Source organism: Ostrea edulis, chromosome 2, assembly GCF_947568905.1.
Source record: "Ostrea edulis chromosome 2, xbOstEdul1.1, whole genome shotgun sequence".
Lineage (NCBI taxonomy): Eukaryota > Metazoa > Mollusca > Bivalvia > Ostreida > Ostreidae > Ostrea > Ostrea edulis.
The window spans coordinates 9,298,087-9,324,377 of NC_079165.1; the positions used below are offsets into that span (position 1 = coordinate 9,298,087).

At 35.2% G+C, this 26,291-nt stretch overlaps 2 protein-coding genes and 1 non-coding gene across 4 annotated transcripts; 2 read left to right on the forward strand and 1 right to left on the reverse strand.

Annotated features, from left to right (window-relative positions):
• Nucleotides 1–6,368: 6,368 nt before the first annotated feature.
• LOC125681225 (mediator of RNA polymerase II transcription subunit 22-like) lies at nucleotides 6,369–18,915 on the reverse strand. 2 transcript variants are annotated; one of them, XM_048921220.2, is made up of 4 exons: nucleotides 18,732–18,915; nucleotides 17,086–17,263; nucleotides 13,999–14,079; nucleotides 6,369–7,563 (listed from the first exon to the last, which is right to left on the reverse strand). In XM_048921220.2, the coding sequence occupies exons 2-4, from the start codon at nucleotides 17,206–17,208 to the stop codon at nucleotides 7,345–7,347; spliced, it is 423 nt and encodes a 140-aa protein (XP_048777177.1). In that variant the 5' UTR covers nucleotides 17,209–17,263; nucleotides 18,732–18,915; the 3' UTR covers nucleotides 6,369–7,344. The 2 variants fall into 2 exon arrangements, with proteins under 2 accessions (XP_048777177.1, XP_056012013.1); XM_056156038.1 differs by having other exon boundaries at nucleotides 17,086–17,445; nucleotides 18,537–18,764.
• A 57-nt stretch (nucleotides 18,916–18,972) lies between these two features.
• On the forward strand, nucleotides 18,973–26,256 carry LOC125678109 (60S ribosomal protein L7a-like). Its single transcript, XM_048916243.2, has 7 exons — nucleotides 18,973–19,018; nucleotides 19,437–19,557; nucleotides 20,480–20,635; nucleotides 22,082–22,302; nucleotides 23,938–24,068; nucleotides 24,786–24,855; nucleotides 26,121–26,256. The coding sequence occupies exons 1-7, from the start codon at nucleotides 19,016–19,018 to the stop codon at nucleotides 26,223–26,225; spliced, it is 807 nt and encodes a 268-aa protein (XP_048772200.1). The 5' UTR covers nucleotides 18,973–19,015; the 3' UTR covers nucleotides 26,226–26,256.
• On the forward strand, nucleotides 24,899–24,972 carry LOC125682615 (small nucleolar RNA SNORD36). Its single transcript, XR_007372621.2, has one exon. It is a non-coding gene; the product is annotated as a small nucleolar RNA SNORD36 (small nucleolar RNA).
• Nucleotides 26,257–26,291: the final 35 nt, after the last annotated feature.

The following is a 26,291-nucleotide window of genomic DNA, read 5'->3' on the forward strand; positions in this document are numbered from 1 at the left end:
AATTGGTCATAACTGACAAAAGGATCAGGGTACAGTAAAATTGTATCAAAGCGTGAACTTTCTATCCCTCTGGGGCCATTTTAAACGCCCTATACCTAATAATAGCACGAGGGGGAAAAATGAGAAAATCATTTTATCGTTCTTATATGATCCGATACCCATATATCATTATATGTCATCATTACGTATCTTATTGCACCAATGTTGCTGTATTTCCAAAAAACCCAAGTAATAAAAGTAATAGAAGTATGCCAGAAACAAAGACCTCATACGTGAAGAAAATTTGTTGAAGTATAATGATTTGTTCCGTGAACGTCGCATAGACAATGATAGCTGCAGAACTGTAGCTCTCTGAAAAAATATTTTGACAACAGAGAGCTACAGATCCACCCCTTATTTATATAGCAATATTCCATTATCACCTGCATATAGTGTTTATATCTCTCAACTGATTCGATACGCAAGAGCTTTTTCTGCGTATAGTCAGTTTTTGAGTCGAGGCAAGCTGCTGACAAACAAGTTGATGGTACAGAGGTTTCAACAGTCTCGATTGAAGTCAGCATTTCGCAAATTCTATGTTCATTATAACGATCTAGTTCGTCAATACAACCTACCATTGGGTCAAATGCTGTCTGACATGTTTAATACCCATTGTTAGGCCGTTCTTGGCACACTGATTTTGACTACGAATAACTCCGTTTACCTGATCAGGATGTAGGGCTCACGGCGGGTATGACCGGTCGACAGGGGATGCTTACTCCTCCTAGGCACCTGATCTCACCTCTGGTGTGTCCAGGGGTCCGTGTTTGCCCAACTATCTATTTTGTATTGCTTGTAGGAAGTGTGAGATTGGTCACTGTTTGTTATTTTCACCTTTCATGTTGAAGAAAATACAAATCGACAGTTATCTATTACAAAAAGATTTTTTTTATTAGGATTTCTTGCTTCAAATAAATATATCCAAAACACACTTTTTCTGTGGTTAAAGTACTACATATACAATGAGGTGAACAAAAAAAGACATTAAATATAGTAGTAGCGATATCTCATTTGAAAAAGAACTATGAGACCTTGAAATACATCTTCTATAAAAATGATGAAAAAACAAAATTTGACACAACGTGGAATGGATGGAACCTTTTATTCAATTGAAATAGCTTTTGATATATTTATTCTCTCTCACTCTCTCTCTCATAAAACTTTTTCTGTAAATTAAAGATTGATGCATATGTCACTTGTGTTGATATTACAGAATAGAAGAAAATAAAGAATTATATATATATAAAAAGAATATAAAAACAGGTCAGCTAACAAAGGAGCACAATTCATGCCCATGGGAATTCCAACAGACTGTTGGAAGACCTGATCACCAAAGACTACGAAAATATTGTCAATTTGGAACTCCAGAATATTTTTGAAATTTCAAATTCAGAGTTCTAGTGTGTGGAATCAGAGTGGTGTTTAACAAAGTGATCATTCCCTGCCGACCGGTCACACCCGACATGAGTCCAATAAGATAAGTCGCACACTGATTCAAATTCACCACCGAAATACAGTGTATGATTTGAATTAATCACTGTTTAGGAATACAAAGTTGCGCGCAAGAATCCGGAGTAATACAATAACGATATGACCCGAACACCCAAGGCTGAAACGAATCTGCGTGAGCCGCGCCAGAATTATTGTTCTAAGAGACAGAAACTCGTGAAAAGATTCAACAATGGCACAACTTAGGAACACATTGTCGACACTCAAGGCCGAAACGAAGCAAACTGAGAAGGTAGAATCACAGGACTTTCGGATATAACCCAAGAACGGATGTCCCGTGTCGCGGCAGGCGTTGGCACGAGAAAGAACTCTCACTGCTACGGCTCTGAGCGCTAAGCAGAGGTCTAAATTTCACATAAAGTTGGTGATGTCTCAATATGAGTGAAAAGTTCTCGACGGGACGTAAAACAAACAAAGAATCAATCAATCAAAATTTAAGAGCAAACTTTTTAAATTTAGGTCAAACTCAAAGGCCAAGCTCACATGGTCAAATGTTATCGGATCAAATAAAATTTCTTGCCATAAGGAATCTATCTACCAAATGTGAAAACCCTACCTTAACTTGTGCCGAAAATATTTCATAGGCTATGTTTTCTTAAAAGCAGGTCAAATTCAAAGGTCAAATTCACAAGGTCAAAACCTTTGATATCAAAAGAAATGTCTTGTCACAAGGAATACAAATATGAAATATGAGAGCCCTTCCACTCTCCATTTAAAAGTTCAATAAGCAAGGTTCAAGTTTCAAACAAATAGGACAATAATGTAGTTTTCCCGCGTTACGAAGAATAGCGGGAAAACGTTGTATGGTAGGGACGTGTTCGAATGCATATGCACAGTAATACAAGGCATGGCCATAAGAAGGCCTATATAAAGTATCAATGTCATGAGTAAGGTCACAATAAGCCAGTCTCAAAAAGTGCACGTAGCACAGTTTTATATGCCCGCATAAAAATGCGGGCGTATTTTGCTATACCACTGTCGTCCATCTGTCTGTCCCTTTAAATTTGCTTCGTAACTCCTCCTAAACTCTTTGGGGGATTTTGATGAAACTTGGTACAAAGAAAGATCACAATGTGGAGCTTTGCATATTGCAAGAGGAATGCTGTCCAGTGTTTTTAAAGGAGTTGTGACCCTTGGAATTAATTTTTTCTATTAAAAATACTTTGCCGTCGCAACTCCTAAACCCTTTGGCGGATTTTGATGAAACTTATTAAAAAGAAAGATCGCAATGTGGAGATGTGCATATTACAAGGGTAATGCTGCACCTCTATTTTTGAAGGAGTTAGGGCCCTTGGACTTAGATTAATTTTATGCAAGTACCTTGTCTCCGCAGCTCCTCTTAAACCCTTTGGGGTTTTTTGATGAAACTTGGTACAAAGAAAGATCACAATGTGGAGCTATGCATATTGCAAGGGAAATGCTGTCCAATGTTTGTTAAAAGAGTTGTGGCCCTTGGAGTTAATTTTTTCTATTCAAAATATTTTGTCTTCGCAACTTCTTCCTAAACCCTTTGGGGATTTTAATGACTTTTTGGTACAAAGAAATATCATAGTGTGGAGGTGTGCATACTGCAAGGGGAATGCTGTCCAATGTTTTTTAAAGGACTTACGGCTCTTGGACTTGGTTTTTTCTATTCAAAATACTTTGTCTTCGCAAATCCTTCTAAACCCTATGAGGGAATTTGATGAAACTTGGTACTAAGAAAGATCACAATGTGGAGATGTGCATATTACAAGGGGAATGCTGCACCACTATTTGTAAAGGAGTTAGCGTCCTTGGACTTAGATTTATTATATGCAAGTACTTTGTCTTCGCAACCCCTCTTAAAACCTTTGGGGAATTCAATAAAACTTAATACAAAGGCAGATCACAATGTGTAGATGTGCTTGTTTCAAGGGGAATGCTGTTCCATTATTGTTGAAGGAGTTACAGCCCTTGGACTTGGATTTTTTTTAAATGCAAAATACATTGTTATGGCAACTCCGACGAAATCTTTTAGTGGATCTTGTTCAAATTCCTGGGTCAATAATGTATGCGGGCGTATCATGTACCGGTTTAGCAGTGCCTTATCTTTTTAAAATCATGAATAAGATCCGATATTCACCCTTAGACGTTACTTAACACTTGCTTTCGGACACAGGTTTCCATAATTTTTTCAAATATTTTACCTATGGTTTTTCCTAGGCGGTTTTTAACGTCAATGATGGGAGTCTTCTTAACACTTTGTTATTTATTCAGTACTTGCATATTACTTGTTCAAGTCAGTTACCGTGTAGTATATTTGTAAAGTTATTAAACGCCGGCTGTCCGGGCTTACACCAAAGTTGTGTTTGTTGTCTTGTACGCAAAAGAGTTGCATTCACAGAAGTGTATATTATACAAATTTGGCGCGCTTCCGCTTTTGGGGAGCATTCCGTATGCATCTAAAAAAAAAATTTAAAAATCAACGAGAGATATAGCTTTCAGTTAGAGAGATATCTCTCTCTTGGACTCGGAAAGAGATATCTGTACTGTTTTAATCTCTTACAATATTGCATTTTTTCTCTCAAAGTAAGAGATATCTCTCAAACTAATAGAGATATCTCTCAAACTAATCGAGATCTCTCAAACTAATAGAGCTATCTCTCAAACTAATAAAGATATCTCTCTAATTTAAAGATATAACACTTAACCTTAAGTGATATCAAAAATAACAAAAACCAAACTGGTCAAAAATGAGAGAGAGAGAGAGAGAGAGAGAGAGAGACAGACAGACAGAGAGAGAAGCCGCCTTTGTGGTTTTACGTGCTCGTCATCTAAGAAACCATACCCGTGGCATAGCTAATCCCCCGAGCATCAAACAGTACAGTTTGAAATTTAATGTGACGATTTTTAATAAACCCCACCGGTCGTAGTTTGTTTCACACACCCAGACGTAATGACATACATGGGTATCATTCAAAAGCCTTTGCCGAGAGAGACATTTCAAATAGACAATATATGTATTCTTGTCCAACTACACTTTACGTATGCCTACATCTGTACATCACAGGCGCTCAACGTTTTAAATATCATTATTTAAAAAAATGTCTTCCTAATTTGTTTACAGGAATACAGTTTTTTTAAATACATATATTTCAAACGTTGAGAGCCTGTGACCTACATAATGTTTTTGCTATTTTTTAAGGGGTAGTTTAAAAGACGTTTATTTAATATGTTTTATCGGTATAGAAGATCTGTCCATTATTTGTTTCATTCCACAGAGTACGCCCACTCCCTCATGCTCCCACACAGCTGTCAATATAAAAGAGGTAGGACATGAATTTTGAACTTATCAATACACAAAACAGAAATAAATTTAAATCAATTCATTAAAATCATTTCTGAGAGGGTATGTTCTTCAGGTTAATCGATCCATCCATGGACATTATATTACAGGTTTTGTTTTTCTCAATTGTATCTTTACCCAGACATTATATTACAGGTTTTGTTTTTCTCAATTGTATCTTTACCCACCCCTTACATTTATCTTGTGTTCCTTCTCTTTACAATTCTCTATACTGCAATCCACTTTAAGAGAATAAAGTTATTGTCCTTAATGCATTTATCTGATTATACAAAACACCAAATCCTGCCTCTGGAATTCAGCGGTTACGTTTAGATTAATTGATCGGGGCCAGTGACATGTATATGTTTACTGAGTTTGTCTTCCTTTCTTGGAAGATATTGCGTTTCATAATTATTCCAAGTGGAAACTATGTACGATTCATTTAACATAAATTCAACAAACATAATAATTAAGGGTTTTGACGTAAACAGGGCAATCAAGTACCAAATGTTTTGAATTCATTTTTCTATAAATTGGATAAAAGTTGTCTTCAAAGTCTAAAGAGAGAACAATTTTGCAAAATGTTGGGGTTCGTTCACCACGGAGAATGTGTCAGCGTTACACAGGCATAAATAACGTATTTGAGTAATACAGAAATATTTTGGTGAGAGTAACATCACCGACTAAATCTGAAACAAAAATATTGAAGCTTTGTAAACATGTATTATTTGTACAAGTTATCAAAGAAATAAAATTGGACTAAGATTCATAAATGTGCCTTCCATCAAATTATAAAGTTATGACAAACGGGATGACTTCAGCTTCTCCAATGTCAACTTCGTGTAGCAATATTCCATTATCACCTGCATATGGTGTTTATGTCTCTCAACTCATTCGATACACAAGGGCCTGTTCTTCGTATGATAAGTTTTTAAATCGAGACAGACTACTTACAAACAAGTTGGGTGTTATAAGGGTTTCAACAGTATCGTTTAAAGTCAGCATTTTGCAAATTCCATAGTCGTTGTAACGATCTAGTTTGCCAATACAAACTGTGATCGGGTCAAATGACTCAATTGCTGTCAGAGTGTTTCATAGCAATTGTTAGGCCGTTCTTTACACTTTACTACGGATTACTGTGTTTACCTGATCAAAATATGGGGCTCACGGCGGGTGTGACCGGTCAACAGGGGATGCTTACACCTCTTTGACACCTGATCCCACCTCTGGTGTGTCCAGGAGTTTGTGTTTGCCCAGTTCTTAATTTAGTATTTCTTATGGGAATTATGGACTTGGTCGCTGATCTTCACCTTATCATTATACAACAGTTTCCTTTTCTTCCTCATCATGTGAGTACATCTCTCATAACATCAAAAATTGCGATAAATTTAGACATCTGGGCACCTGTATTCGTTGACTGAATTGAATATGATTTTTTTTTTTTGGACATTTATAATGAGGCACACACATTTGATCATAAAACATGCTGGCAACATGAAAACACAACACAAAGTCCAGAATTATAACATTTACTTCAAAATTTTACAAAATCGATTTTATACCAGCTTTTAAACACAAAGTCTAATTCATTTACATTTTTAATATAATAATCTGCTGGTAATTGTAACACACAAACGTATTTCAAGAGACCCACGAACCTTTATGCTCACCTGAGTAAAATTGCTCTAACTTGAAAATAAACATTCTCCCTTTCCCTGTAGCCACGTTTGTATCATACGAAGGGTTACTGCTTTGATGACGACACTGTGCCTTTATTCAATCCTTTAGATGTTCTATCATCTTCACTAGCCAAAGGTTTCTGCTAGCTACATGTATCAGAAACCCTTGGCAAGCAAAGATGACATTTTCCTTAAATTAAAATCTGAACTCCACTCAAGTCTCCTCCTGACCCTAGCTTAGAGGTCACGAATACTGCACAGGTTCCTGTCTAGCTGCTGCTACGCATAAGACTTGTACTTATCTTACTCTTCAGAATATTTCTTACTCCAGTAAAACGCACTTATAATGAACATGTTTATAATGAATTCACACTTATTGTGAAGCAATATTTATTCTACGATTGAAGAATAAGGAAAATGTTATTGGATATAACAAAATTAGGTTATAATGAACTGTTTTTCACTGGTTTGCTCTGTGTTTTACTATAATTGAGTAAACTTCAAAAGACATTTTTTTGGCCCTGAAATTTGGTGTTTCATGATTTGAACAAATCTGAATCTACATTGCATGTGTCACTCTTTCACAGTGGTGGGAAAAAACTCTCAAAGAACTCCATCCTAATATTGTTATTTGATATAAGAATTTGAATTTTCTTCTATGTTCACATACTGGTGCAAGGTTGGTACAAAATGGCAATGCAATTCCAGATGAGAAGTTGAACAGCTTACAGACAGACAAACACACAGATGATGAACAAATTTGATTAGACTAGCTAATGTAAGCTAAGAGACCAGTGTTATAATCTGTGTTCACTTGAAGGCTGATGAGTAGTACTCATCTTCCAACTCGAACAGGTCCATGGCCATCTCATCCCTCAGGGTGGTGAGTTTGTTGTCCATATCTTGCTGCAGGGCCTTGCAGTTCTTGGTGTTTCTTGTGATTGAATCGTTCACGGATGGGAAGTCATTCAGAATCATGAACTGTTTCAAATCCGACACAGATTTCATCAGCGATTCTCCAGCTCTAACCTTTACAGTTAAAGAAAGTAAACCTGCTTAGTTACAGTATAAATTTGCTTAGTTACAAAGTAAATCTGCTTAGTTACAGTATAAACTTGCTTAGTTACAAAGTAAATCTGCTTAGTTACAGTATAAACTTGCTTAGTTAAAAAAGTAAATCTGCTTAGTTACAGTATAAACTTGCTTAGTTACAAAGTAAATCTGCTTAGTTACAGTATAAACTTGCTTAGTTACAAAGTAAATCTGCATAGTTAAAAAGTAAACCTCCATCATTACAAAGTAAAGCTGCTTATTAAAAGTGAAAACATTCCTTCTGTGTAATTATATATTTTTTCTTTTGCAGTAATAGTGTGTGTTTATCATGTACACTTGATTCCAAAATATGTCGACACATCATACTATATAAAATAACTCTAAGAGACCCCACTCACAATAACCCCCCCACTTCCCCATTAAAAAAGAAACCTTTTTCTTTTATAAGAATTGAATGTTATGTAATCCTAAACTTAGGACATGTACTTATTAACATACAAATGTCTCACAAAAAGAATTTTCAAAATGATGGACAAATAAGAAATATCCCTCATGAAAATAAACATCAGTCACTAAGATTGTCTAAATCTACATTCCTACAATGAATATTTGAAATCACTATGAACAGAACTATAGACATCATGTACTACTCTCTCGATTCTCCACCATCTTAATAACAAACCCGCGTCCAAATTAAATGATATTATTCAAAATTCTTTCATATGGTGTATACTTCCATAAAATGGTTATGATGTCTTCGTAAAAAGCTTTACTTATGTATAAAACATATGTAAATACAGTATAGTTTACGAAAACGTTGTGCCATTTTGACCTTACTTTATGCTACGTCATGAACAAGAGAGCTATGTCATGAACTCAATATGAAAATAATCCAATTTATGTCGCCATATGCTCAAAGTTTTATTAAACAAATGTGCACTATGATTTTTATTTGAAAAGTTTAATTGATTTTTTCGGAAAGTTTTAATCAATTGTAGATGATTCGATGTGGCGGATGCTGTGATTTGAAGGACGATTAGTGTAATTGTATCTAAGAATTGTAGAGCAACCCATATATATTCATTCAATTTTAACATTGTATTTACATTTGCATCCAATTTGCATTGTTTTAATCTAAATTAAATGAATATCATATATGTACGTAGCGCGTGGTTACCTAAGTTATTCTTGTGTGAATATGTACACTTTGTTCTTTTTTTCGAGCGCACTAAATGTTTTCAGCGAAGGAACACGCACTAACCAATACTACATTGGATTGTACATGTAGTAAAAAGAACATGAAATCCATTCAGAATATATGTGAAAAGAATATTATTAAACGAACTTTATTAAAAATTCAACACATGACAATGGGACCGAATGTGAACTTTATAGGATGTGATAAGATTTACAAACAATGTGATAAGTTCTACACAAGAGTTGACACTGACACCATGAAAAACCTAACAAAAAATAATCGTGCCGGTATTATATTCAATGTTTTAGCATATACACTTGCATCTAGTAATTAGACTCTATTTGAAAAAAAAAAATATACAGGCTCCTGACAATTATCTTTATATAACAAATCTTTCAATGCATTAGTATTTACGCAAAGGAAAAAAGTTTGAATCATAAATCAAATTCATTGTCTCAAACCACGTCCAAAGTCCGCATGGGAGAGGATCGTATATTTTTGAACCCCAACCCCCCTTTCTACCTTTTGATACATACCGATTTAGTCGGATATATGAAAACAACCTTGGTTTCCCTGTCTAATAAATCATTCAACAATTCCTTTTCGGCCAGTTTCTAATGATGAATGAAGCAGAGACTGTCTTCTGACAGTACCAAAGTCAATCACTATGACAGTGCATCAGCATATATAATGCCGTCAGTCAAGGATATTTATATTTTCCAGCAATTGTCAAAATAATGAAAGGTGTAAGATCTAATCAGTTTTTGACACTAAGGTTTTCACTATACTAGTGAAAAGGACTACTAGAATCTATGATTTACTAGTCCTGCTGATTTGTGACTAGTCCGGCTGCTGAAAGTAGACGGCCGAGTCGCGATGCGATGAGGGGAAGAGTGCGGGAGGGGCTTGTCTCCTCTTAAAGAGGGTGGGGTCCGGGAAAAAATTCAAAATCTAGATGCAAATTGTTCATTTGATACAAATAAATGAAAATTTTATGACCAAATCTAGCCTCTTTTCCCTGATTCTCTCATCAAACCATCATATTTATGCTTGAATATCATGAAGAATACGTCGATGTGTAGCATAGTACCGTATTTTGTCGAGTATGATATGCACTTTTTTTCAAGAATTTTTGGTGGGAAAAAGGGGTGCGCATTGTTTACCAAATAGTTTTTTTCAGGTGAAACTCGGCGGTTAAGTTATGTTTTACTCAGAGACATATCGTATGCTTGTTCACCTAATCGATCTCAAGAAAATTACTACAGAACGTAAAATTGTAGAAAATATTATACTTAACAATATGTAAATAATTAAATTATTATAAAACAGCCAATTAAGTTTCATTCGATCTTACATTCATATTAGATATTCATCATCATGCAAAAGTGACACGATATCATCAGACCGTGACCATGACCGGCACATGTTTTTCGAAGCCATCGTTGTGTACAAGGACTTCGTCACTTGATTTTGTCAGACACCTATTCAAGGTACTTTCTGCATGCTGCACGATTTCCATGGATCTGAGAATATGCGATTTTCTTTTGTAGTAAATGACACGCGACTGACGTACTTCATCAATCCACAGGGGCTTAGCCCCTGTGCATCTATCTCAATGCAGCGAAATTTCGGAGAGAGAAATTATGTTTGAATTCTTCATTTCACTACTGTCTCCAAATAATGGTAGTGTACGATCACAACACATTGAACAATTGTTCAATACCTTTACTTTATTTCTATAACGTCGGCTATTTGAATTATTTGAAGTTTAAACAAAGAAAATATCGAGTGTTCAAACTTTAATGCTACAAACTATCATGCTTTGCTAATATTAATATATCATTACCGCGCTGTATCCAAATTTCTGTGCTTTGTTGAGAACTTACATTATTTCCACAAAGATTTCTAGTGAAATTGAAATTGAAAAAAGCCAAGAATACTGCTTGGTTAGAATGTTTACATTAATCACCGGTAATTATGTATATTGGGGAAAAAGATATTAAACAATTGTTCCAATTTTATACAAATGATAATATTGTGCTCTGGTTTAGTCCTCATTACTTTGCGCACAAATTACATGCAACTTTAATTCCAGAGGGGAGGGGGTGTCCGGACCTCCACTCTAGATCCGCGCATTATTCGGATAGAGTCATTAACCGGTGTTTTGTGCTCATGCCACTAAATGCTAAGTGACCGACGGTGAGTGGGATGGTTAAAGTGTAAATGCAGGAAAAGAAAGTTCTCCTTATGTGTGAAAATCGCGTTCTAATACTTCAACACCAGTTCCACGATTTAATGATGAAAATAGTAACCAATGACTAGCTATCATGTATTTTTAAATAAGACTATGTCACAGAACACGTGAGTCAGTTATCGACAAATGTAAGGCGATTCTATAAACAAATTATTACAGCGACGTACATGTAGCAACAGGGGAATTTGTAGGGCTGTGCGGTGCACCGAAAATTTCGGTGCACCGCGATTCACATCATTCGATTCGATGCACCGATTACAAATTCCGGATTTCGGTTCGGTTCGGTTTAGATTTTACTTACACCAAAACAACAAATATGGCGTCCGAGTGATGTTGAAAACATGTGGTTTTTTATGCAACAGAGATTTAAATCACTACTGTGTTGAAAGTTAGCATTTTCACCACTCAGATACCAACAGAATATGGTCCGTAAGATCATTGCAGTTTATCTTTACATGACATATAGCATTTCTGTCAGTGGTGGAGTGAAATCAACATCGTAGGTAATGAAACAGATTTGACAGTTAATATGAGAGAAGTAAATCAATAAAGGAGAGATTTCCAAAGACTCTCAATTGATAGAATTGTTGAATTTTTGCATATCAATGAAAACAATATCATATACATTTTAGATTCACTATAAATTTGTTTAATAATCCAAAACTTATGCAGCACATTAATATAACAAATTTTGATAGACTGTCAGTGTTTTCTTTTTTCTATCAAAGTTATAAAATGCCATTATGAATAGATATGATGCTTACAAATGACGACACATAGTTATATAACTTGAATAAAATCAAATCAAATATGCTACTCATTAAAATTGTTAATTTTTGTGGTGTCATTAGATAAATTGGACCGAACATGAACCGAATCGAAAATAACCGAACCGTGCTGTTCTGAATCGAAACCGAACCGAATCGAGCTAACCCTGAATCGTCCCAGCCCTAGGAATTTGGCCCACACATTCTTTTGTTTTGAGAACGTAGTTTTTCCTTAAACTTTACATGCGAATTTTGATTTATCCACCCTTAATGGTAGAACTGAATGCTTGCGAAAATTTAAGCATGAAACGATTAGAATTGTAGATCTGTTGACATTGATTGCAAATGCAGTCAGAGTCGTTCGTTTCTACTAAAAATGTTTTCTTATGGTTTTGTTTGTTTTTTTTTTTTTTTATACATGTAATGATCGGGGTTCCTCTTTGAACACACAATACAAGCGTATACTTTATCTTTTAGCTTACAAATGAGTTGTAATTTAGATATCTATATACTACATCGTTCATCTATCAACTACCAACATTCACTCTTATAGCAGGGTAGATGCGAATATTTCATTACCATATATATCATGGAGTAACTTCTCCTAAAAGAGTTCGACAACTTTGTAATATAAACGACAGATCGATGACGTTGAAATTGTTTTGATAGGAAACATGCATGTCATAAAACTACAAGTACTGCAGCATGTAAATAATGAACAATATATTGTAATGAATTGATTTTCAAGTGTATATATTTAAAGCCTGTATGTTTGACTTGCTACTAATTCAATTTTTACGGGGAAAATATAACCAAATTTTGCATTCGAACTCTCGCACTATTGTGCTCTGGTATAAAGGTACCGATTAAGCTATCGCGCTTTCATTTTCGATATTATTAAACTTTTTTATTTTATAAACAAAGATTGCATTCGGTTGCAGACGTGCATTTTTTTTAAAAGCCAGGACAAATCCATAATAAACTTCTTACTAAATAACATACATACTATGTATCATGAGTGGGTTTTTAATTCAGATGGACAATCATTAGATGTGTCTGACATAATGCCTAATACAATATTAGAATAGCATTTGAAATTACACATGCAACATACCCAATAAGTTTTAATTAGCCTAAATGTACGTTAGAATATTATGACTGGCAAGGCATATTTAGACATGTATTTAGATACGCATTGTAGCCTCCACAGTATATGCACACCAATTTTGAGGGATAATTCATATCATAAACCATCTATGATAAAAAAGAATATGCGATTGAACTTTGCCACGTGTTACATTAATTGCGTTGATATCATTGCGTATCTATATCAAACATAAAACGAATAAAATTGGAATCGGAAATATCTGTGTCGAAGATTCCAATTCTCTGATTACACACTATCTTCTTCAATGCAAACTACGTAGAGTCTTATAAAATTTAATATGCTGTAAAAATACATATTATTTATTCATTAAACTTGTATATTTGAACACCATCAACGTTGAAATTTTTATTACAGATGAACGCGGGAAATGGTTAAACGTTAAATTTAATAGTCTGCTCATTTACCAACCAAGTCGAAATTTTACTCATTACTGACTTTCAACACGATTAATTTGTACACAAAACATCTTTGTGGTTGTTGCATGTGCTCTATCTTAAAAATGGTTTCAAAGGCATAAAAAACGGCTAATTTCGGCGATTTCGGTAAATCATGTCAATCGGAGAGAAGGAAAATGACGTCACAGAACATATTACGTCACTAATTTCCATATGTATCATCAGGGCCAATGCCCTAGTGCATAATCATAATGATTAAACCAAGTAAAACCACATTTTAAATTTATCCTAATTTTGTGGCGAAATTTGGGCCTTAATGTACCTTGCTCTTTGGCATTTCATTTCTACAAAAGATTTAGAGCTACAGATATTGTATTTTTTGTGCAAATAAATGCTTTTAAAGATTGGATATCTTAAACAAAGAGTGTAATATCAAGCATATCTATATCGGGTGTGCAAATTCAAAAGACTCATGTGTAAAAAAAAAATTTCAATATGTTTTAAGATACAACAATAATTTTATTAGAAGTTAAAAAATTTCAAAACCAGTGACTCTAGGATGTTCACAATATAGAATGTAATTAATGCATGTGAGCAGAATTTGATGCATGCTGAAGATAAACACTTACTATGTTGGCTGAGCGGACCTGCATTTCATATTGATCCTCCTCTGTTTGAGTGTACTTAGAAATCTGAGAATCTTCATCCATCTGAGTAAAAAAACAAGGTCTCTTTCACGAAATTTTCATCAGAAGACATTTCGAGATTGTGAAGGAATGGTAAACCTATACACTAATTTTTTGTTCTCTAAATTGATAGATATATTTTAGTATAAGAGAGGAGAAAATCTACAGCTAGATCAGGAATCGAACCGGGACCCCTGCAATACTAGTCAGGTGCTCTAACCACTAAGCTATGCAGACCGACAACCACAGTCCGTATAGCCCTAACTACAACAATATATTGATAATCATACAAAAAAGATTTATCGCACCAATTTTGGGCCCTTGAGGACATGTAGAGCATAAATCATTAAGAAGCTGTCTACGATAGAACCAAAATAAATAGTATATTGTCTAAAAAAAAAATTCAATAGATCTAAAAATAGAAACAGGGAAAACTAAGTGTCACTCATTTCCATGATTATCCATGGACTTCAGTAAAAATCTTTATCATAGTCAAGTTAGGTTATCTAGAATATATACTGTATACCAAGTTTCACAAATCCTGACACATGTTCATGAATAGCCATTTGCATGGTACTATTGTAGACAGCCTCAAAAACATAAAGAGAAAAAGTCCAAATGGATAGCATTATTATAACATAAAAAAGACAAGAGTACCGCAAACGGTACATAATACGCTCGTGAAATGCTTACATAGGGTGTGTTTCTTGTGCTATAATTTGTATAACTTTGCTTCAGGTATTATCTGCCATCATGAAGCTGTGACAAACTTTCATATGAACAAAGGGTCTTAACTTAAAAATCAAGATTTCCTCAAAATGGACCAAGTTCAACAACCTGTAATTTTTTCAAAAATGGAAGAAAATCAAAATCCTTCCCCAGATTCACATCTTCAATACCCATACAAACACTCCACAAAATAAGATGGTCCTCACTTGAAAACTGTGGGAGGAGTTGGGAGGACAAATTATGTACCCTCCATAGAATATTAATTTCCAAATAGACCAAGTTCAACAACCTGTAATTTTCTCAAAAATTGTAGAAAATCAAAATCCATCCCACATGCACATCTTCAATACCCATACAAACACTCCACAAAATAAGAAGGCTCTCACTTGAAAACTGTGAGAGGAGTAGGGTGGACAAATTATGTACCCTCCATAGAATAATTATTTCCAAATAAAGGGGCAAAACTCCTGGAAAAAAGGTCGATATGGATCAAAATTGCAGTATGATTTAGAGTGACCCACAAAGAAGCTACACAGCAAGTTTCAGCATGATATGTGAAAGGGAAATGAAATTATAAAGAGAAAACTCCGAACAGATGGACGTAGACATCACTGTACCATAATATATCCCGTCTAAAGACGGGCGTATAACAAAAAAAACTTTTACACAGAAGTTTGTAGCAGCTAGGGATACTAGAACTGTCCTCGTGGGACTAACACCCCCCCCCCCCCCCCCCCCCCCCAGGGAACATAAGATCATGGTGGGAAATAGTGAATTTGTGTTCACTGAAGAATAAACACCTCCTTTCGACATGAATATTGTTGAGAGCAATTAATGTAAATGCAAGACTATGTATTCTGCATTAGTGTGTTACTCAGAATATTAAAGATATGCTTAATATAATTTCTGAGTTCTGACTAATATTACATGAATAACTACTATTCAGCGTACATGAGCCAGAAAACAATTTATCTTTTGATAACAAAATCATCCACAGACAGATGGGCAGACAGATGGACTGATGATTCCATTATACTCTCTCCTAAACTAATGCAGCAGTCTCTGTGAAAGAAGAGATCATTACAAAATCTAAAAGAAATTGACAAGTCAATGAAGTTGAAAAACACACCACCAAAATGAAAACATCCATAATTTCCTTGACTGTTGATGTATCTTAATAAAAATGACAGGAGCACCACTTCATTATATACAAAATCTTTACAAAAAGTTTGAATCAAATCTGATCATTGGTTGTTTTTTTAATATACTCTGGAAACTGACAACACCCCTTCAAAATAGAAAAAAATCCATACTTTCCTGAATATTAAAAAAATATCTAAATCAAAATAGCAGGTGCACAACCTCATTATTCATATATGTTATACATATAGTTTTCATTGGTGTTAAAGATATCTCTGGACAAATGATGTTTACGGACACACAGACAAGGTGATTCCAGTATACCTTCAAAAACCTCGTTGGGGGGGGGGGGGGGGGGGGGGTGTATAATATTTATTCAGAGGTGGAAATGAAATATAATATTTACATTCCTGTATGTTTAATCATACGATATCTACATGTAAATAGTTATCAGTAAAATAATATTCAAAGAAGTGCTACAGTCTTCATGAAAACTTCATTAAGTTACTATTGATCAGTCACACTTGTGACATTTCTACAAATCCAATGTTGTATGAGGTAATAATTCAAATTTTAGCAATAGACATCATTTCAAAAGATTTTACGCACTCACATGTCATCCTCACACTCTTTTCTTCTCAATTAAATCAGGATTTGAGTTTACATATAGACTGCCTGTTAATCTACAGATAGGATTACTCTGTTAATCTACAGAAAGGCTTACTCTGTTAATCTACAGATAGGCTTACTAGATGTTAATCTACAGATAGGATTACTGTTAATCTACAGATAGGCTTACCCTGTTAATCTACAGATAGGATTACTCTGTTAATCTACAGACAGACTTACTCTGTTAATCTATAGATAGGCTTACTAGATGTTAATCTACATATATACTGTTTGTTAATCAACAGATAGACTTACTCTGTTAATGTACAGATAGATTTACTCTCTTAATCTACATATAGGCTTATTCTCAGTCTGTTAATCTACAGACAGGCTTACTCTGTTAATCTACAGACATGCTTATTCTGTTGATCTACAGATAGGATTACTCTCTTAATATACAGATAGGCTTATTCTTAGTCTGTTAATCTACAGATAGACTTACTCTGTTAATCTACAGATAGGCTTACTCTCTTAATCTACAGATAGACTTACTCTTGCTAATTTGATAATCTCCTCAAAATTGACCAGCATTGACTGGATGTCATCTTTCAGCTTTTTGTTGTAGGACTTCAGAAGTGCCTCTTTGCTTTGTGGCAGGCTTCTTGCCTGCGACATTGTGATGCGTTTATTGACCACAGTCAATGGATTGTATCACATTGCCTTCACGTTCCTGAAATGAACAAAAAACGAGATAATTTCACAGTGCTAATAATTCTTATAATTGATTTAACCATCATAAATCCAAGTATGCATGTACTGTGTGTACGTTTCTGACAGAATTTAATCATTAGTTCATTTTCTGGCTCAAACTGCAGCCCCATCTTTCAGTTGCCTGCCTATCTTGCATTTTTCCTATCCCATTTAGATAATACAATATTTTTGGAGTATTCAGAACGGGATAGAAGAGAAAATCCAGAGCTATCTGTGGATAAAATCCATGGCTATGTGTTAAGTTAATGTCTTTCCGTTTTAGCATGAAAATATCTTTTTTTAAAAAGTATAATGATATATGATATACATATATATTTTTTACATCTGATCAGTTCATCCAATATGAAATCACATTCATATTGAGCTTTTTAAATAACATATACTGGGATGCAAATAAGCACTTGCCCACTCGCCATTGCGACTAAAATGTCTCTGCGAGATCCTAAAAATCAAATTCTAATTGCCCACTTGGTCATGTGTTGGTGACCATAAAATTCCATTTGTAAATTTTCCCATTTTAGTTCCTAGTTAAAGTAAGATGCTGCTATTAACAAATCTGACTATTTACAACGTTAGGACTAAGGCATGCGGTAATCATGACCATCAACACATGTTCACCTTCTGTATCCAACATGGCACACATTTTGGCAGTGTTTTAATCTTTTAGTTTGTAGCTTTTTCAACACATTCAAATACATTTTGAAACAAATGAATAACAAACTTTTAAAATAGGTATTCTACAACATAATTTTACTATAACATTACATGCAGTTTCACAAACAGAACGGTGAAAGTCAAGGTATAAGAGGCGTCAATGGTCCTGAAAATCGTTATAAAATTAAGTTCTATGCACTGGTTCAGTTTAAAGCATAAATTGGTAGACGTATTCAGGGGATATATATTACAGAACAAGTTAATTTATCTTCATTAAACTGTTAAGGAGAAATAACCATCGTTGGAAATGCTTGGTCGGTCACATTTCTTTCACACAAAAGTGGTGCGACTAACTGTGGATTTCCGACCATGAGGAATAACACACCTGAGAAATTCGACATGAATGAAAATTGGTAGATTTGTACAACATTTTGAAATTGAAAACTTTTAAATTTACTTTAATCAAAAATATGCAGTTTTAGTAGAAAGTAATCGGGGCAGGGATTGAAAACCCATACTGGACTTAAACCTGCGTTCAACAGATGATCAGCAGTCGACCTATTAACCAAATGAGCTACCCAGCAATACATCATTTGCTTTCTTGTGCGTGTTTTTTTTTTTTTTTTATAGTTTAAAAAGTTAGAAAACAACAACAAAATATTTCAACACGATTAACAATTTTAGAACAAACATAAATGACTAAATAAAAACATCAAATGCTGTAAGTAATTATTTAGCATAACATTATATAAGCAGAGCACCCAAACACTCACTCAACAGCCAAGCTTTTTGTTAAAATCGAAAGTAGAAGTTAAGGACGGTATTAGATAGTTTGATCACTGATTGATTTCCATTCGATCAAAAGGTGCATAAACTTCGTATCAATAATCAATTTCATGAAAGTAATAACACGTCTATATGATATCTAGTTTTAAAATATTTACTATCTGAATTGACAATCAGCTGATAATGTTAGCCCCGTCGAAAGCTAGATAACTTTAGTTCGACTTACTTAATAATATGAAAACGAGATTCGGTCTCTTCCGGGTCAGTCATTATGGTATGGAAAGACGTGAATTTGTTGTGAACAGAATAAATCAGTTGTCATCATAGACATTCTGTCGTATATTTTTGAGTTTTAATACCATATTTATTTAAACTGAATATTCAAAATGGATTTCTGCATATGTAGATCACATAATATGACGAATTTCTGTAGTATTGGGCAGAAGTTGTCACTTTATTTTGGTATGATAAACGAACAGGCATTGTAGTATACACATTATATTTCCATATACTGGATTTCATAAAGGAGTATAACCGATAATCATTGATTTTGTGACAGCAATTTATGAAGCGGTTGATTAAGGAAATTCCTATTTTCATTAGATCTTATTTGATAACGGTTTTGCATTCATGCTGCTTGTGCCGAGTCGTGTCGACCTGTTGACTGAAGAGCATTTTTTTTTTTTTTTCAGCCTATGAAAAAGAAAGGGAAAAAGAAGGTGGCAGCAGCCCCATTAGTGGCCAAAAAAGTTGCTGAACCTAAAAAAGTCGTTAACCCCTTGCTTGAAAAGAGACCACGAAACTATGGAATAGGTAAAGCATCTTTGTAATCAATATTCACAATCCAAGATTCCTCTGACCCTTACTGTGATATGTCAGAATGGAAGAGGGAATTTCTTTGCCTACCTTTGACAACTTGATTTTGCAGATCAAGCTTTCAAGACTTGAGAATTAAGCGATTAATCTGCAAGTAAATTATGATCTGAGAAGTTGGCATAATAATCACAGAAGTTGACATAAAAGATCTGCCAAGCTTCACTTCACATCAATCGCCATGAAGGATATCGCAAAATAGTTGTGATTTTTAAAATACAATTCGCTTTATGTCATCTTGTTGGATAATTTATTGATATGTCGTCTTGTCAGATTACAAGGATTGATTGATTAAATGTTGTTTTGCGTCCCTCTCGAGAATATTTTGAACATTTACATTGAAACGTCCCATTGCCAGTGAAGGGCTGCAAAATTTAGGTCTATGCTCAGCGCTTACGGTCTTTGAAAAGGGAGGGATCTTTATCGTGCCACACCTGCTGTGACACGGGACCTCTATTTTTTCGATATCATTCAAAGGACCACCCATTTAGTCACCTCTTACAACAAGTAAAGGTTACTGAGGACCTATTTTAACCCGGATGAAGGCATATATAGGCGGTACCTTCTGCCTAATCCTTATTTTGTTAAATATGTAATGAAATACTGTTTTAGTGTAAAAAAAGCTTTATTTCAGTCTGTCTGGTGAGGGCAAACACACTCCTCCAAATTTTATTCGTTTAAAATGACATTAGTGCAGGAGAACAATTTATACAATTGAATTTCATACATGACATGTCATTCTTTTCTTTATGATTTTTTAATGAGTTAAAACTCGGAGATTTGTTACAGCACATTTTCATTTTGAGAACTACACAGATATTTTGGAAATATTTTGCTGAACTCGGAACTTTTGTGTTTGCAGGTCAAGATATTCAGCCTCAACGTGACTTGAGTCGCTTCGTAAGATGGCCCAAATACATCCGTCTCCAGCGTCAAAGAGCAGTGTTGATGCAGAGACTGAAGGTCCCTCCACCAATCAACCAATTCAGTGGTTCACAGGCCCTTGACAGGCAGACAGGTACAAGGAATCTACCGTTATTTATTAGATAGAGAACTTGTAGCTCTCTACATCATTGTGTTATATGCTCAGAATTATATGTTCAGCAGATTTTGTATAGGAAATCCAAGCGATGATTAAAAAAAATTTTGCTGACAATGGTAGACTCCATTTCTGAAGGATATTAACTACCAAGATCTCTGAGCTTGGATGTTGTGGTATAATGATATGAATATTTTTACAAGAAATTCGCAGGGGGTGCACATGTAGTAACTTTCCCGTGTGAATGTATCCAGCAAATGCTGAGGACACCCTGGATAGATTTTTCTTCTTTACTTCTTTAGATAATAGTCTCATACTAATGAAGAAAGATGAAAATAGAAAGATCCTTCTTAATTTCTAAGTCAGAATAGCTGGTCCGTGTCACAGATTAAATTTGATAATGTCGTGGATATTGTGTAAAGATTTCCATTTCAGTTTGTAAGTCATACAAGCTACAAAGTAAGCAGATGGGCAATGGGGAGGGGGATTAATCGGATAAATCAGATGCACCTTTTCAATCGAAAAATAATCGAAATTTATTCATTTCAAATTTATGGCATTTAAAAATATTTAATTTACTTTATTTTTTACCCAAATTAGAATGAAATTATAAGATTGATCGATTGATTCAACATACCAGAAAGCAAATGCTTGTCGAATTTTACTTAGTCCGGAGAATTCTTCAATGTTTGACACCTGTGTAAATACTGCATTTTGCGTTGGTGTTGGATTTATCCAATTAACTTGGAGGGGTGGTCACATCAAGTTTCCAAAAACGCTAATGATAGTGTAGAAATCGAAGACTATTCTTTAATATAAGGTGGGACAGATTAGGAATGGAAGAATTGCTTTTGGAACATTTCATTATGTACATGATTTGTGTAAGTTTGCTGAATATTAATATAAATGTCCATAATTGAGGTGGGGATTTGATGGAAATTTGTATTTAGGAATGTTCAATATTTTAGGATACCCCTATGTAGTATGTTTAAATCAATATCTATACTTACCTGCATCAACTTCTTGCATTTTCCCCAAACTACTTACGATCTTGTCTGAACTTTTGAGACCACCCCTGTGGTATCATACCCGTGTGTATACCCTAATGTGCAAGCACTTCCGCTTCAGTTTTGTTCAGGCATCTTTGAATTAAAACGGCATGTTTTTTTCTATGAATAAAATTTTTTGCAGAGTTGAAATTGAATCCAAGTGGTGATGTGAATACAGTTTCTGAGAATTTTGTGATTTCTCTAAATCTACACATTGATCTCTGAACTTGGATCAAACAAAATGAACATTGTAGCAACAGATTTCATTATAAACAAAAGTACATGGTTTCATTACAAACAAAAGTACATGGTTTCATTACAAACAAAAGAACATGGTTTCATTATAAACAAAAGTACATTGTTTCAAATTTTGTAGCTACTCAGTTGTTCCGTCTGATGGATAAGTACAAGCCTGAATCCAGACAGCAGAAAAAGGCTCGTCTAAAAGCCCGGGCTGAGGAGAGGGCTGCAGGAAAGGAGGACAAGCCTACCAAACGACCCCCTGTCATGAGGTCAGGGGTCAACACAGTGACTGCCTTAGTGGAGCAGAAGAAAGCTCAGCTGGTTGTCATTGCCCATGATGTTGACCCAATTGAAGTGAGTATGATTGTTTTAACACATTTAATGATTTTGATGAAAGTTATACAACTTATCTCGCAAGGTCATAAACACCTTTAGTCCAAAGGATTTTGAAAATTAATTCCCAACAACTTACTAGAGGCAGAGGCTCAGATGAGCTTCCAGATGCAAATTTGTTTTTCTTTTCGATGATGTGTCTCAACATCTATTCCTATCTTTTACAAATGGACTTCTAAACCATCTCAATACTCATGGGTAAAGAGGGAGAATATTCAAAGAGAGAATCGATGGAGGATCAGGGTTCGAAATTACCTCATGTCTGTAAGTCCGAGACTAGTAAAAAAAAACGTGTCGGACTAGTGAACTCTCTATAGCACTTGTCCGTATGGACTAGTGAAAATCCGGAAACCAATCTTGAATTGGTAAAGATTTTATCAAGATTTGTCTGAGTCTCTTAGATGTTTGAACTTATGGTCGATTACCTGCATGGTTAAGTGTTTGCGTGACTATGACATGCTGATCTTCTAAACACACCGAGTGCGTTCAAGACCACTGTTCTTCGAACGAGCACAAATTGTCAAATTCCTGCCGATTCCGAACGCCGAGTACACATCACGAGAACGGGTTTGAGGTGCAAGAATTGCAACTAGTGTGGTATGAGAACATGCACGTTTGTGCGCACATTTTCTCGACATTCGTGACTCTAACACAGTAGTTCATAACACTATAGCTCATGACTTGGTCAATCGAATGAATTTTATTGACTTTATTGATAAAATTTCCAACTCCTGTGACTCTAAAAACTGAGCACAAAAACAATGGGAACGTCGATCTCGAATGCACTTATGGACGTTTATAAAAGGATAAGTCGGAGGTTAATATTGTATGCTTCTGAAGATTTTGAATGCGAAATAAAATATGGTGGTCTTTTTCTTCTCTAGGTGTCAGAAACTGAATTGTTTGCTACTGTGATGTTTGGTTTCATTAAATACTACTGAATAAAATGAAGATAATTTAATATGATGTACTGGACGGACTAGTGAAATGCTTTGCGGACTAGTGAACATCAACAGTGACTAGTCTGTACGGACGAGTGCTTGAAAAGTTGATTTCGAACCCTGATGATGGGACCACCCCTTGAGGTTTAAGGTCGTAGCCAAGATCATAGTGTATTCTTAATAGGGGCCTCCATGGCTGAGTGGTTAGAGTATCGTGCTCAAAATTACGCGACCTCTCACCTCTGGTCGGCGCGGGTTCGAATCCAGCTCGTGCTGGTAAGTGAGAAAGTTTCCCAGTTTACTTTCGGAAAGTCGGTGTTCTCTTCCCAGGTATCTGGGTTCTCTCTTCCACCAATAAAAACTGGGCGCCACCAGATAACTGAAAAATTGTTGAGTGTGGTGGAAAACAATCAATCACTCTTAATAATTCCCCAGTCCTGACAAGTTTAATCAGCAGTTGTTTTCCAGTTTGTATAATTGATACGCAAGTATTTTCATATAGTCTTAATACAAGCATGTTCAAACAGTGGTTCTTACATGAAGCACATTGAGGAACCAGAGTCCTTTTCACTACTTAAAACATCTCTGGCGAATGCTATAGAACTTGGAGGTTTTGATTAATGATTGATTCCATGAAATATTCTGTTTTTCACAGATTGTTATATTCCTACCAGCTTTGTGCAGGAAGATGGGAGTACCATACTGCATTGTGAAAGGAAAGGCAAGGTTGGGACGTGTAGTGCACAGGAAGACTACCACGTGTCTGGCCTTCACCAATGTCAATTCGTAAGTCAAAAACATCAGAATTCTCTGTAGTCGATTTTATCTCAAGGAGAAAGGATAGTGTACATTGATTTAAATGTATGATTTCCGTGCATCCAAGATCGGTTTGAAACCATTTCTTTTTCATTGGAGCAGTCACTTGACTTTGTGCTATTGTTTGGCATAATTTCCAGGGTCCCATTACACATAAAAACTTGGAACCAAGACATTAGAATTGTTAAGTTTTCTTATGATTGATAGCTTACTAAGAGGTTTTATTACACATAACATAACGCCACCACCCTCTCCTCCCGAAATGCTTCTTTGGTCCCATTTATGATTTACAACCATCAAATTGTCACCGACATTGAATTTTAGTGCCAGAACACTATAATCCCGTGGGGATCCGGGTTAGAATAGGTCCTCAGTACCCCTTGCTTGTCGTAAGAGGCAACTAAATGAGGCGGTCCTTCGGATGAGACAGCAAAAACCAAGGCCCCGTGTCGCAGCATGTGTGGCACGATAAAGATCCCTCCCTGCTCAAAGGCCATAAGCGCTGAGCATAGTCCTAAATTTTGCAGCCCTTCACCGGCAGTGGTGAGGTCTCCATATGAGTGAAAGATTCTCGAGAGGGACATTAAACAATATTTAATCAATCAATCAATAATCAGAACACTATGTATATAAAGCTGGACTGAATTAACATTTGGTTTTGTAATAAATCAATAAATTTTATTGCAGAGAGGATAAAAATGCACTGAATAAACTGTGTGAGGCTGTAAAGACCAACTTTAATGACAGATACGACGAGGTGAGTTTGTGTGTGTACTGTTGTTTACGGCACTCCATCAGAGACACAGTGATGAATGAATTTCTTCACCTGAATAACTCATGTGGATTATTTTTGAGCTTTTTAACTCTGAGTGTTTCTGATGAATCTATAGGGTAATCACAAACAATTCATGTGAAGTTTCTAGATGAATAAGGTAAACTTTTAAAAGTTTTTCTGATGAAAAATCAATCTCAAATTGGTGGGTTTTTTTTTATATGAATGGATTACAGATATAAGGTTTAAGTTTGGGTTTTGTTGAGCTATTTTTTATTTCTCGAGATCAAAGATTGGAGAGCATATTGTTTTGTCATTCTGTCCAAAACATTAAACTTGCCCATAACCTTGCAAGAGTAAGGGATTGGGCTCTCATATTTCATATGTGCATTCCTTGTGACAAAACCTTTCTTTTTTCACCTTGTGACCTTGGAGTTTGACCTATATTTCAAAACTTGACTTGCTTTCTAAATTTTGTGTGTTGAGTGATATGGCTCTCACAAATTGCATTCCTTGTAACAAGACTTTTTGGTACTAATGTTTTTGACTTCACTGACATTTTGCCTAGTTTTATTTGTTGTCATTAGAGATGTAGTAATGTTTTTGACTTGACTGCCATTTTGCCTAGTTTTGTTTGTTGTCATTAGAGATGTAGTAATGTTTTTGACTTGACATTGACATTTTGCCTAGTTTTATTTGTTGTCATTAGAAGTGTTGTAATGTTTTTGACATTGACATTTTGCCTAGTTTTATTTGTTGTCATTAGAGGTGTTGTAATGTTTTTGACTTGACATTGACATTTTGCCTAGTTTTATTTGTTGTCATTAGAGGTGTTGTAATGTTTTTGACTTGACTGACATTTTGCCTAGTTTTGTTTGTTGTCATTAGAGGTGTTGTAATGTTTTTGACTTGATGTTGACATTTTGCCTAGTTTTGTTTGTTGCCATTAGAGATGTAGTAATGTTTTTGACTTGACATTGACATTTTGCCTAGTTTTGTTTGTTGCCATTAGAGATGTAGTGTTTCACAAGCATTCACAAATTGTTTAGAAACTTGATACATCTAAAACTGTTATGCCCTGAAGTCATGATGAATTTAACTTTTCCCGAAGCTGATTTGTTCGTGAAGAGCTTCTTAAGCTATCTGACGACTTCAGGGCCCCAAAGGTTTGTTACCCTACTTATGAAAATATCCCCCCCCCCCAATAAAAACCCAACAACATATTAATCCTGTTGTTTCTTGTCTTACAGATTCGTCGACATTGGGGAGGTGGTCAGATGGGATCTAAATCTCAAGCTCGCATTAACAAACTTGAAAAAATCAAGGCTCGTGAACTTGCCCAGAAAATGGGATAAAAGACTGGATAATAAATAATGGCTGAATAGCTTTCTGTGTTCCTATTTCTTTGGAGTCTGCTGCAT